This window comes from Gobio gobio (assembly GCF_949357685.1).
Source record: "Gobio gobio genome assembly, chromosome: 11".
NCBI lineage: Eukaryota > Metazoa > Chordata > Actinopteri > Cypriniformes > Gobionidae > Gobio > Gobio gobio.
Genome location: NC_137104.1, coordinates 35,733,429 through 35,747,578, shown reverse-complemented (window position 1 = coordinate 35,747,578; position 14,150 = coordinate 35,733,429). Strand labels below are relative to the sequence as shown.

The 14,150-nt window shown below is 37.0% G+C and overlaps 1 protein-coding gene across 4 annotated transcripts in view; it reads right to left on the bottom strand.

Annotated features, from left to right (window-relative positions):
• The window catches only part of osbpl3a (oxysterol binding protein-like 3a), a 34,993-nt gene that overhangs the window by 8,705 nt on the left and 12,138 nt on the right, over window positions 1-14,150 (bottom strand). For 2 of the 4 annotated variants that reach the window (XM_079828985.1, XM_079828987.1), the window contains exons 2-12: window positions 6,451-6,582; window positions 6,226-6,342; window positions 6,088-6,141; window positions 5,855-5,968; window positions 5,608-5,736; window positions 3,580-3,667; window positions 3,327-3,430; window positions 3,126-3,209; window positions 2,879-3,032; window positions 2,578-2,663; window positions 2,346-2,477 (exon numbers count right to left, since the gene is read on the bottom strand). In XM_079828985.1, the coding sequence (XP_079685111.1) occupies window positions 2,346-2,477; window positions 2,578-2,663; window positions 2,879-3,032; window positions 3,126-3,209; window positions 3,327-3,430; window positions 3,580-3,667; window positions 5,608-5,736; window positions 5,855-5,968; window positions 6,088-6,141; window positions 6,226-6,342; window positions 6,451-6,567 (1,179 nt within the window). In that variant the 5' untranslated portion in view covers window positions 6,568-6,582. The remainder of the gene's footprint in view (window positions 1-2,345; window positions 2,478-2,577; window positions 2,664-2,878; window positions 3,033-3,125; window positions 3,210-3,326; window positions 3,431-3,579; window positions 3,668-5,607; window positions 5,737-5,854; window positions 5,969-6,087; window positions 6,142-6,225; window positions 6,343-6,450; window positions 6,583-14,150) is intronic. The other 2 variants (XM_079828986.1, XM_079828988.1) reach the window with 1 other exon arrangement.

Below are 14,150 nucleotides of genomic sequence, written 5' to 3'. Positions count from 1 at the left end.
CTTGCTAATTACTTTCAACACAATAAATGGTTTAGCTACTCAGTACCTGAGCAAGCTCTTAGCGCATTAAAGTCCTTCACATCTATTGAAATCTTACATTTCTGGCCAGTTAATAATACCTAGAATATCAAAATTAACTGCCGGCGGTAGATCCTTTTTCTTTTTAGCAAGTGACATACTCTGTAAGTTTAAATCTAGACTCCTTAACCTGGCATACACTTAACAAATTATCCCATTTCTAAAATTCACATCCATTAAAGGATTGCTAGGCTGCATAAATTAGGTCAACCCTAACTGGGAACACTTCCCATAACACCTGATGTACTTGTTACATTGTAAGAAGAATGGCATCTAAGTCTCTCTGTTTAATCCAGGGTTACCGTAGTCAGCCGTATACGGTCTGTATCCAGATCAGATAGTGGACCTGCGCCAAGACACAACCACAACGCAGCCATGAATGTCTGCATAGATCCTGTCAACTATACAATCCCCTGTGAAGGCCTCGTCGACATGACAGTACAGATCCTCAGCAAAGACCACAAGAACCAGACAAGTCTTCTACACCAGGGGTTTTCAAACTTAATGATGTCAAGGACCCCCAATATCATGAACCTTTTATGAGGGACTCCCTTTCTAAAATATATATATATTTTTTTTATGTATGAAAAACATTAAAAACTGTTAGATAAATAGTAAGTGTGACATTATAAATACTACATATTGTTTCCAAACTTAAATTGGCTATATTTAAAGGGATGGTTCACCCAAAAATGAAAATTATCCCATAATTTACTCATTCTCAAGTCATCTTATTATATGTATACGTGTATATGACATTGTTCTTTCAGACGAATACAATCAGAGTTATATATAAAAAGTCCTGGTTCTCCCAAGCTTTATAATGGCAGTAAAAGGCAGCCCAAAATTTGAAGCCCAAAAAAGTGCCCCACATGGCTCTGGCACACATCGATTCACTTCAGAAGGCCTTTATTAACCCCAATAAAGGCCTTCTGAAGTGAATCGGTGTGTGTAATAAAAATATCCATAATATTTAAAAATTCTGGTAAGAATGTATACAGCAAGACACATTTAGATATGAAACAGTTAGAATGTTCGTTACACTTTAACCATTTTTGCTTTGTCTTATTTATTCTCTGTAATTTCCTGGGGACCCCTTAGAACTTTCAGGAGGACCCCTGGGGGTCCCCAAACCCCTGTTCTACACAGACCTATGACCAGCTTCATCTCCATACTGGCATGATGAATCTGATTTTTAAGCAAAAGGAACTGGATGAAATATTTGAATGCTACTGATCCAAAATCTAATTTCTGACTTGTGATGTAGCCTGAATCAGTCACACAGTGTTCCTTTGTTGGCCAGAGGAGAACTGGCCCCTGACTGAGCCTGGTTTCTCCCAAGGTTTTTTTCTCCATTTCTGTCACCTGATGGAGTTTGTGTTCCTTGCCACTGTCGCCTCTGGCTTGCTTAGTTAGGGACACTTAAAATTCAACAATATTATTGATTTGACAGCACTGGCACTATTGGATGAGAACTGAACTGAGCTGGACAATGACGATGAGCTGGACAGAACTGTTTTATAGATGAAATGAAGTAATTAAATAATTGGTGATTTTACAACAGCAGTGAATCAACACTGAACTGACTTCAGCTGAACAATGACACTAGTATTTTCTTTTAGAGCTGCTGTACAGCCGAAATGAACTGTTTTCATCATTTAATCATTTTACTGTTATCACTGTAAAGCTGCTTTGAAACAATCAGTATTGTATAAAGCGATTTATAAATCAAGGTGACTTGACTTTTTATTGAACTGTTGTATAAAATCAATATATCACATTTGCAAGATATTTGGGGAAAATTGCACTTTTCCTGGTGTGATATTGCTTAACTACATTTTATGATATAAATGTGAGAGAAAAACTCACAGGAGGAAAAATGCCCGTGTATATCTTGAATACATCAAGATATCTCAATACATCATGTTTCTCGGATTATTATAATCAGACCTAACAACATTGAGTTGCACTAAACGGCTATATTTTTTCGATCAAATTTAAGACCTCATTTCAAAATGTAATGCCTAGCAGAAAAAAAAACACATATTTAATAGATTTTAAGAGCCGTAAAAAAGGAGATTCAAATTTCACACTTTTAAGGCTTTTTTTAACGAACTGTGGGAACCCTGCATTTGGACATTGCTCTGCAATTCAGCCTCACATTTTAGTTTCTTTTTGATAAAAATATTTAAAATTTAATTACATTTTTAAATCACAAAATCATTGATTCATGCAAATATGTGTTTTGACCTCTTGACCTTTCTGACCTCATTCTCAGACGAGCTGCCAGACAGCAGATACTCTTTAGCGTCAAAGAACTCTGACAAGGACTCTGGGATTGACCCTCGACTCTCACTGGACACTTGCTGCAGCAGAGGGCGTGACCCATCAAGGACATCCTGATTGGATAAGAAGATATAATTGGCTTGATTTGGGCCAATAATAATAACAGAGAATATAAACACTTAAAAACAGATAACAAATTTGTTGCTTGTATACCTTTTCACTGATACAATCTAATGTGATCCTGACTCGATCTCTTTCAGCGCAAAGGGAAGTGTACGCTGATCTAAGAGTGGAATGAACTAGTAGAAGAAAGAAAGGGGTAAAGAGTATGTGTCATTTCATCATATGGTTCTTGTTATATCAAAAATCTCAGTCACTGATAACACAAGTGATTGAAATCTATTATTTATTCTTGAAAACTATTATTTTAAATTATTAATATAATGTAAATATTTATATTAATAATTATGAACATTATAATCCTGCAAACACGCATGTGAACATTCCTACTCACCAGTGCCAGCGAGCTGAAAAAACTCCTCCTGCATCCGGGAGGCTTCCGTGGGTGAGTCTGGACTATCCAGGCATGAGTCTGGTGAAACAGGCTCTGAATATACCAAGTTTGGATGAGATACGTGCAGACGGGAGGATGAATTATCAGGATTCTGCTAAAATATGACAGAGAGTGAATGACAGATATAGTGTGTGATTCAGTATCTAGTATGTGTAAAGTGGAGTTAGATTAGGAGCCTAAATCTTACCTGTAGTGTGCTTTTATTTTCCTTGCTATAATTCTTTGATCTCCATTTTTTGTGTCCTCGTTTCTCTTTTTTGGAGCCTTCAGTCTGAGGTCACACGCGCACACACACACACACACAAATAATTTTTTAATCACACGCACCAAACAAACATATGTTGATGATCTGTTAATCGATAAATACAATAAATGCAAACTATACTACCTGCAGAAAGTTAATGGCAGGTGCTGAGAATGCTCGGTGAAGAACTTCCATATTTTTCAGAAGAAGATTTAATTCCAGCAACGATGACTCACAATCTGACAGATCTAACAAAAAGATTACCATTTAGCATTTCATTTTCTTAGTGATGGCTCATCCTGCTTTTCAGAGTGTTCTCTGTGTATTATCTGAGAGATGAACAGTATTTTGGCCATGATTAATACTGCAGAATGATGTGTCAGTTTCTTGAAGCTACCTTTGCAGCACTTCTCCATGTCTTGTGAGTTTTGGCGCCAGCTGTTCTTCAAAAGGACTGCTGAAGGCTGTTTGGAGTGAAATGAACGCTGGGAACAAAGAAAAAAAGACAAAATGTGTCATTGGTGCATATTGCTACATGCCTTTATCTGCCACTTGGAAATTATAGGAAAGACTTCAAAAGTGTGGGATCTGTAAGATATATATAAGGAACCCTTTAGTCTCCAGTGACACCATATTCTAGAACTGAAACCTACGCGCAGTCTCCAGAAGTACAAGGTGTCAGGTTCTCAGAGACTTTGCTAAGGTAAAGAATCATAAAGCATGACCCCCATTTAATAAGAATCACAAGCCGAAGTGTTGTGAAATACTTGAAGACAGATAAAAAAAAAAAAAAAGGCTTTATAGACAGACGGGTTGCGAGTGACTATTGAGGGACCAGAACCACCTCGTTTTGTACCACTGTTTGAAGAATTAATCTTCCAGAATCTGGCAGTACATTTTGGGACTTCATTTTAAGCCCATTTCCTACCCTGAAATGAATTGTTAGTAGCAGCTGACACCATGACTCCCTTGCCACTGCCTCTGTAGTCTGACATTACTGGCATCTGACATGTCTTCATCTATTTCATGACACTTCAGCTTGTGATTCGTATTAAAGGTGTGTTCACACTTGTAGTTCGGTTCTTAGTTATTTTGGTCTACATATAGTCCTGATACATATAAAGATACATATAGTCCTGGTTCAATACACAACAAATAAAGCTTTTATGACGTATATTTTGCGACGGAACTTGTCTAACATCCAAAATAATGCTGTGTGCTGGGCTAAATACGCCCGCTGTTTAAGCGTACATATGATGGTATATGATGGAACTGACAACTCGTGAAAAACTTATAAAGTGGGTAAAGGAGTCAAAACAGAGGCAGGAATCCATCTGTCACACACACAAATGAAAATCTGCTGTGAGGAGATTCTGTTCTGATGCCTGTATCGAACTGTGTTGGACAGCATCATGACTATGATGAGAAAAAACAGATATGCTTGATCATTCTGTCCTTTTAGGGTTGCAACTTGTGACATCATGTCCTGTTTTTGGTTCATTTACATGCATTTGGTCTGTGTTGCGTTCATATTTCAGTTGAACTTCCCCAGAGTTCGTTTGAAAGTGGACCGAGACCCCTCCACTTGTTTGGTGCACACCAGGGTTCGGGTGGGAGCGTTCACACTTATTCAATTGAACCGCACTAACAGAGCAATTGCACCAGAGTTAGTTTTAATCGAACCAAAGCTTCCAAGAGTGAACACACCCTAAAGCTTGGTACATACTCCGCAAGAACAAAGAAATGTGTTCGTCCTGGCTAGGAAATTCCATACTTCACAAGAAAAGCAGGTGCCGAACAGGTGCCACTTTAGATTTTTGACCAATCACACAATAGTTCTCGGACACCCACAAGAAAAAAGTTAAGCTCAAATGATGTGCCGAGAACAAGCTGCAAGAACTCCAAAACCAGGGCAGCGAGAACAAAATTACGGCATTTTGTTCTCACAGCCCTGGGAGCGATAACTTTTTTCTCTGTTCTTGCGGCGTATGTAGGGTCATGTTTCAGGATTCCCTGTCTTAGCAAAGTCTTTGAGAACGTGACACCTTGTACATTTGGAGACTCTGGGTAGTTTGCAGTTTTGGAAAATGGAGACTAAGAATTAAGACGAAAAATAAAGTGTGGAAACACAGATGTTGTAAGGAAATGTAAACTCTTTTTCTACTGTACATCCAGATGTTTTGATTCTTGATTTAATGAATTTTTAAAAAGCCAGAACACTAGAAACATCAGCCATTACTTCTTTCATAACTTACGTAATAAACAAATGTGAGATTTAAACTAACATTCTCTGTCAATGGATGTCAATATTATTGTGACTTTTCTAATAGCTTCACAGTTTCTTATCCTGTTGATGGGACATTGGGTTTAAAGGCTGACTTTTATACTATACTGTGATTGATTACTGTGGAAGGAGAGTAAATACTAGTCTGTTAGAGGCGGGGTCAGATTGCAGGTGTCGCTCGGGAGGCTCCATGGCTATCTCATTCTGACGGAACATTCGATGATGACGTAGTTGCGTCACCCACTTTTCAAACAGATCCCGAGTCTTTGCCTGTGAATGTAAAAGCAAATACAGCTAATGAGCATGTGCATTCTCAAAATGAGAATAAATAACAAAAATTCTTTCCCCAGCATATGTAGGTGTATGTTGTTTGTGTCTATGCCAATACCTTTAGGTGATAGATACTGTCCTCTGTGTCCAAGTCGATGCACATTGACTTCTTCTTCATGGCCATGACAGATAGACCAACATCAATGCGACCTCGTAACCTCCCCTTCTTTAGCTGAGGAATCAATCACACAGTAAGGGATGAAAGATCTGACAGGTTAAGCAATCTTACGCCACATGAACCTTGAAGAAAATGTGTGTAGTGTGTGGATGAGACTGTGTTTTTAAACTCACATCAGTCCCAGTCTTGGCATATGTAAGGATGCCCCTTTCAAGCAGGAAATATCTCTGTAAAAAAAAAAAAAAAACATTTAGGTGAAAGATGCATGTATTTAAATGTCATTATATTCAATTACAAAATCACGTGATCACCTTATGCCAGCCTTTCATTGGCCACTTCCTCTTTTTCAACAGCAAACCTTCCTGCTTCTCTGGCTTCTGGATATTTTCTGTCAATCCCCGCAAGTCTTCAACCACCTCCCAGCTGTCCTAAAGAATAAGAAAACGAGATAAAAAGAAAGAGGTGTACATTTGAAAACGCTGCGGCAGAAAGAACAAAAGAACCCCCCTCAATGAAAAACTGAACGTCTGTCTTGCCTGTCTGTTGTCTTCTGATGAGGAGTTACTCTCTTTCCTTTGTGTAAATGGAGTCATGCCTGGTGTGGCGGGTGATGTCTTGGGAGACAGTGGTGCAATTTGCTCTTCTGAACTCATCTTGTTATTAACTTACTGTGGACAAAAAAAAAAAAACAGTCAACACTCAACACAAAATTACAGTAGACAAATTACATCATGTGGCCAGCAGAGGGCAACAGAGTCACAGACAAGAACAAGTGAGTGAGGCAGAGAAGGAAAGGCCAGAAAGGAGAAACCAAGGGGGTCGCCCAGCCCCCGGAAAGCGTACCACCCATAGGCGCGGCCATTGCTAACCAAGCCATCACCTCCTGTTAGCATCCCATCGACTCCCATTCATTTTGGCCTCACTTTGACAGTGAATATCTGAGGCGTTTAAAGACTCCATTCGTCCATTGTTTATTTCTAAACAAACACGACAATGTATAAAAGGCTCCATTACCTTGTATCTTACACTATCGCCCCGTTGAAGCTGTTTTTGTAAAATATAGGCTAACGATTGCGTCATAACCACGCGACAATCTTTTCCTGTCTATGAGGCAATCGGGGGGACGTGGAGGCATAAAGGCAGATAGAGATGTTGCAGATCCTGCTTCATTCATCAAAAGTTGCTCCTGCTCACTCTCTCTGTCTCTGCAAGATTCGGTGATTCAGATTTTACGTTGCACAACTACTAGAAGACTTGCCACTGTCGGACAGGCTGATCACGTCACATCTACGCCGTCAAGCTCAGTCTGAGGCTGCGCAGTACGCTCAGCCATCAGGAAGTAAGTGCTCCTATCCTGACTTAAATTCTCCCCGTTGAAGTCTATGGGGTCGCTCTGTCCATTTCTTTTACTGTCTATGGGAGAAACATCACTGAAATCTCCAAATATTTCATACAAGTTATGGCCAGTAAAATTTACATCATCCTTTAGTTTATGTACCTAACATTAATCTAATTGTAGGCAGGAAAAACATACAAAGTCAACTTAATACAAAAAACAACATTCATTCATTTATTTATATATATATATATATATATATATATATATATATATATATATATATATATATATATATATATATATATATATATATATATATATATATATATATATATATATATATATATATATGTATATATATATATATATATAAAACCCATTTAAATATACAGAAATAAGAAGAAACAAAATAATGTAAAAAAATGTCAAAGACAAATGTCTCTAATAAAGAACACAAAGATCACAGCAGTTACAGCACAAAGGCCTAAATTAATAAAAGGAATCTAATACAGGCTTCCAGATTTTAACTAATACATTTGTAAATATATATATTGTAAATATATTTGAATAATTATTTTGATTTGTAAATGGTAATTATTTAATATCTCACACAAAATGTAAATATAAATGTATCATGAAAACATATAGCAGAAAATATATATTTATCAGGGTTTATTTCACCCTGAGCCGTGTGTGTGTCATTGAGTGCACAGGGACACACTGTTCTTGTGCCCCTATCCTTTCTTCTTTCAGTGGACTAGCAATATGTACACACACACACACACACACACACACACACACACACACACACACACACACACACACACACACACACACACACACACACACACACACACACACACACACACACACCTTTTGCAGAACAAGGGTTTTCAATCAATAACCAAAACTTTTAAAATCCATTTAAAAAAATTTAAAAAATGTATGGAAGAGTTTCTAGATTTATGGAGCGGTCCGGTGATTCATTTATCCACCCTGAGCACATTTAACAAATCAGACATATACTTGTGCATCAGTGTGTCTTAAAAATGTAAACGCTTATTCACATACAGTTTTGATGCTCATACACATATATTTTAGCTGTAAAGTATAAATGAAAATGGCTCTGCTTATATTTGTGCATTAAATTACAGATACAAAATGACCCATTTTGTGCATTTGTGTAATGTGTGAGTTTATAAAACAATGTGTAATAGGCATTTTCCGTGCATGTGTGAATTGCATAAAACATTTGTGAGAGGTTTTGATACCAATACCTCCACTAGAGCGCAATAAAACTGACTGGACCAATTTTTTTTTCATGACACTTTAATTTGAACACAATCCAAAACTGTAGAACTAACACAGTCTAAATGTGAAAATATGATCTGACTTTTACAATTTTTATGAACATTAAGCCAAGGGTTTTTATAAAAAAGTCTGTCCCACTCATATTTACACACTTATCAAATACAAACAAAACATCCCACGCAAACTACACTTAAATGACTTAATATTTACGCCCACACCCAGCGACACGCATACACATATTTGTGTGTAATGTTTACATAGACTGTTAAATCTTTAGGTTAAAGCATTAAAGAGAGAGCATGTGGATAGGAGAAATAGACAGAGCGACACCACAGATTACTAATGCTCAGGTCATATGAGTCACCAGGGCAAATTAAATATACAACCTCCAACGAAAATCTCCTCTTGTATGAGCGAGCCACTCTTGCCGTGGGATAAATATGTTGTTATTCCACATAAACACACAGTATTTTTCAGAGCATTCGAGGGGGTCACTTGCTTGTCTCTTTCTAAATTTATGTATGTTTGAGAATCTGGGTGTAAATACCAGTAACTCTAGACAGAGTTTTCAAACTCAGTCTGATTTTTGTTTAGTTTGCGGAGCCAGACTTGTCTAAAGCTAGACTGAGGTATGCATGTAGACAAGAGTGCGTGCGCATCCGAATGCATGTTAGTGTTAGGGAAAAATTAATTCCTGTGGTTTTGCTTCCCCGCGTTTGTATACACTACAAACATTTCAGCAGGAACTGCCCTGCATACTAGGTTGTTAATATATTTAGTGTTATTTATATATTTAGTTATTTAAATTTCTGCTAATCAGGCATAAGGTGTTGCTAAAACACATTAGTTTCTAATCTCATTAAATTCAACATTTTTTAAAGGAAAGTCTCACAAAATAGGTGAAGTTCCCTTGTCAGGAAGATATGCAAATACGGAAAGGCAGGGCTTTCCTTTAACCCTTTTCTTTCCTATTATTATGCTGACAAAAGATTCTAGAGTCACAGCAGCACACAAATAATACAGTGATAAGGGAGTTAGCCATGACGCAAACTGGGGTAAAAATCACTGTACCACCACACAGCCTTGAATGTTATACCGTTTTATAAAAAAAGCAAGAACAAAAAGTATGATTAAAGACTAATTGTAATTGTTCAAATTCATTCATTCATATGTTCATTCATGTTTTTTTTAAAAGTCTCTTATGCTCACTAAGATCACTACGCATTTTTTGATCAAAATACAGTAAAACAGCAATATTGTGAAATATTATAACTTAAAATAACATTTATATATAATATTAATATATTTTAATATGTAATTTATTTGTGTGATGGCAAAGATGAATTTTCAGCAGCAATCACTGAGTCTTCAGTGTCACATGACCCTTCAGAAGTCATTTAAATTCCATTGCATATGGGGTGTAAGTGTTCTTAAATGGCTCTTGGGTTGGGGGAGAGAAGGGATGTGTTCTTTGGTTAAAGGGATAGTTCACCCAAAAATGAAAATTAGCCCATGATTTACTCACCCTCAAGTCATCCTAGGTGTATATGACATTCTTCTTTCAGACGAATAAAATCTGAGTTGTATTAAAAAAGTCCAGGCTAATCAAAGCTTTAGAATAGCAGAAATAGTTGCTCTGTTTTTGAAGTCCATAAAAAATGCTTCTGTCCGTCGAATAACGTGCTCCACGCGGCTCCGGGAGGTTAATAAAGGCTTTCTGAAGCGAATCGATGTATATTTAAAACTTTATAAAGTAAAGTTCCAGCCTTGCGCCTTCCGTGGAAAAGTGTTGAAAGTGCCTTCTCGCAATTCAAGATGCGTACGTGACATCTGACGAGCGTACCTGGTAACGTAAGCCTTATGAACGGCAGAGGCACTTTCAACACTTTTTCCATAAATTGAATACGGAAGGCGATCGGCCAAGACTATACTTTATAAAGTTTTAAATATGGTTATTTTTCTTACACAAACGCATCGATTCGCTTCAGAAGGCCTTTATTAACACCCAGAGCCGTGTGGAGCACATTATTTGACGGACAGATGCATTTTTTATGGACTTCAAAAACAGAGCAACTATTACTGCTATTATAAAGCTTGGATTAGCCAGGACTTTTTTAATATAACTCTGATTGTCATATACACCTAGGATGACTTGAGGGTGAGTAAATCATGGACTAATTTTCATTTTTGGGTGAACTATCCCTTTAAGTTTTTTTATTCATTAAAATTTTGTATTGTAAACGTCATTCTTTTTAGAAAATAATAAAGAGAGGTGCATAAAAATAAATTCTTATATGCTGATTTGGTGCTCTTGGTATCATCATCAATGTAAATATTTGTGCTGCTTAATATTTTTTTGCAGAAACAGGGATTCATTTTTTAAATTCTTTGATGAATAGAAAGTTCAAAAAAGTAGAATTTATTTGAAATAAAAATCTTTGTAACAATGTGAAAGTTACTTTTTTTTCATGCTTTTTTAATAAAAAGGTATAACGTTCAAGGCTGTGAGGTACAGTGATTTTTACCCCAGTTTGTGTCATGGCTACGGTTAGGATTACTGTCACTTTTAATCGCTTTAATGCATCTTTGCTGAATAAAAGTATTCATTTCTTTATCTTAAACTTATATAAATCAGATATCCGAGCCAGGACTTTCCATTTTAAGGCCCGGATTCATGGCAAAGTTCTTTTGGTTCTTTACTTTGGGGTAATAAAAAAGTTTGAAATATGTGAGCAGCGATTTACTATTAGCAAACATCTTGACGGCCCTGATCCCTGTTGTAGAGTGGTACACCCCCCATGACATTGAGCACAGGTTGCCTTGTCTCATGAGGGTGAGTAACCTATGATGTAAACAGAGAACGCCAACACAGTATGATCAGAGTTAGTTGTAATGCCAAACAAAACAAATGGAAACTGACATTGTCTATACTGACTTTCATGGTATGTGAAAACAAAAACACTCACAAAGACGCACAAAATATGAGGACTGGGCCCTGTATAATACAAGTCAATCATTAACACCACATAATTTAGTCATTACAGTAAATGGGCGAGGGCTGTAGGAACAGGGGCACAAAAGCACATTGAAGATAGTTATGGCAAATACAGACTCATCTGAGGATAGATTAAAAGAGGTAAAGTTTGTTGGACTTAATGAATGACAAGCAGTTTACTGTGGGTGAAGGTCCAAAGAAAAGAGCAGTTAACAAAGCAAATCAGTGATGTAATAAGCGAAAAACCTCAATCCCAGGTTACATTGTTTTTTCAAAGATGGTTCAGTCACATGATTTAGTAAGGGGCAATGAAAGCTTACCAAATTAAGTATATTGGTTAGATAGCGGCCTACTAGGGTTGGGCGATGTCCCCTAAATTGGCAGTTTTCCCTTAATAAATCACAATCAATTCTAAATGTAGCGCAGCTTTTGCAGCTTCATGTCACGCCCATAGTTGCCCATAAATAGTCCGTGAAACGCCCACAAGTTAATATTCATCGATTGCGAAATCATGGCAAATACAGAGAGGAAATAAAAAAAACTTAACTTCACTCAATGTGAAGTAGAAGTTATCATTGGCGAGGTGGAAAAGAGGAGAAAAATATTTTTTGGAGGGCACAGTGTCGGCATTACTAATGCCAAAAAGGCACTTGAGGTGCAAAAGGTTGCAGACGCCGTAAATGCTGTAGCCTCACAACCTCGGACCGTGGCCAAAAAAAAAAAGAAATGGTCGGACATCAAAGTCGAGGCAAAAAAGCGTCTAGCGCTCCATCGCCAGAGTGTGTCTGCCACGGGTGGGGGAGAGGGGACACCGGAGATGACCTCTCTTGATGAGAGACTGGCGGCAATTATTGGGGAATCCCTATTAATCCCTATCCCTATTATCTACGTGGAAATGGGAAATAGTTCAGTGCAAATGTAATTTCTTGCAGCTTTCTGAATGGTTGAGACATACGTCATATGTTATTTTATCGAAAATAAAACAAACTAAAGGCATTTGCATGAATACCATGATTCCGTAGCTGATGAAGAAATTTTTACTATGAAAACAACTTTCCCCAGTGGACAATTAATACATCTATCTATCTATTTATCTATATCTCCCTAATTATCTATCTATCTGTCTATCTAATTGCATCTATATCTGCTCCGCCAGACGGACACATTGACGAGAATATCAGTTTTGTGCATTATTTCGTTCTGTTTACCATATTATTTATGAGGATGAATTGCATAACATGCCAATATTGTTGCATGTTATTTTTTTTATTTTTTTTGCATTTCTGTTGTAATTTTCGTTTGATTTTGTTTGTTTTACACTGCAGATCGATCAAACGGGTGTTTGTGTAGGCTGTTAATTGTAAGACTTGCTTTGTGAAGTCTTCAAGTTATTTATGAGAGGCAGTATTGCCATTTCTTTTACACAACGGTCTACAGTTTCACACACTTTCACGTGTTTCTTCCATCTGCCGACGGTGTCGCCATTTCTCATTTCACCCGTTTTTGTGCGTACGCCTGGGTCAGAGCTTGCGTGAAGGACCGCACATTTTCCCGTCAAGTTTGCTTTTTATAAATACCAATTATTGCGTAGAGAGTGGCGTACGCCTTCTTTTGTGCGTACGCAACTTTTATAAATGAGGCCCCAGCTCTTCTTATTTTAATATATCTCTTTACATAAATACTATTTTCTACTTAAAAAAAATTATTTGGTTATTTTACTAACCCAGTGTTTTGTATGTGAATGCTGTTTCACATGAATATTACCACAGGAGTCAAGCACAAAGCTTTGTTTAGCCTAGAAAGGAAATAATCGTCAGATAGCACTTTTTCATTCTGTTTTGCGATCTGGTCACTCGATTTTCCATGAATTTTAACAATAGGCCTAGTCCATTTTATCCCAATGGACATGGACATCTCGTTTCTTTTCCCAAATCTTCACTCACGTCGCACCCATTTTCGCAGGGGATTAAAAACATTTCTTCCTTTCGTTTGCTTATAATTAAGTCTATTATAACTATTCACTTCCTTTACTGTGGTAAAGTATAAAAAACACTGTGGGACGAATACCTTTTTACTTCAAATTTTATTTAACACAGTTTGTTCTTGTAATTAAACTTGGTAAATCGCGTCAAGTTTGGTTTATTTGAATAGCGCATTTCACACACACCGGTGATTTTAGTTTTGTTTTCTCTGGCAGTGAATAATCAAACATTGCCTAAATGTCTTGACCCTGTGGAAGATAAAATCCGCTCTTCAGACCTTTTACAACAAGTGTTGCTTTGCAACATCAGGAGAAAACATGAAGACGAATATATTCGAAAAGGTGTCTATCCAGCTTGTGTCCCACATTCCTCTCAAAGCGTAGAGTGGTATATGGAAATAATATGAAATTATGAATCAAATATTTTTCTTATATTTTTTGGTTACCATTATTTACTGAAAATCGTTTAAATGTTTTATAGGCTGTAGTGTGTTGTTTCACTGATGGAAGTGCTAAAATAAACACGCATGCTTATGGATGTTTCAGCCTCAAATTATTTCAAAATGCAGGCTATATATATCTGGCATATACTACAGTATTTAAAATAGCA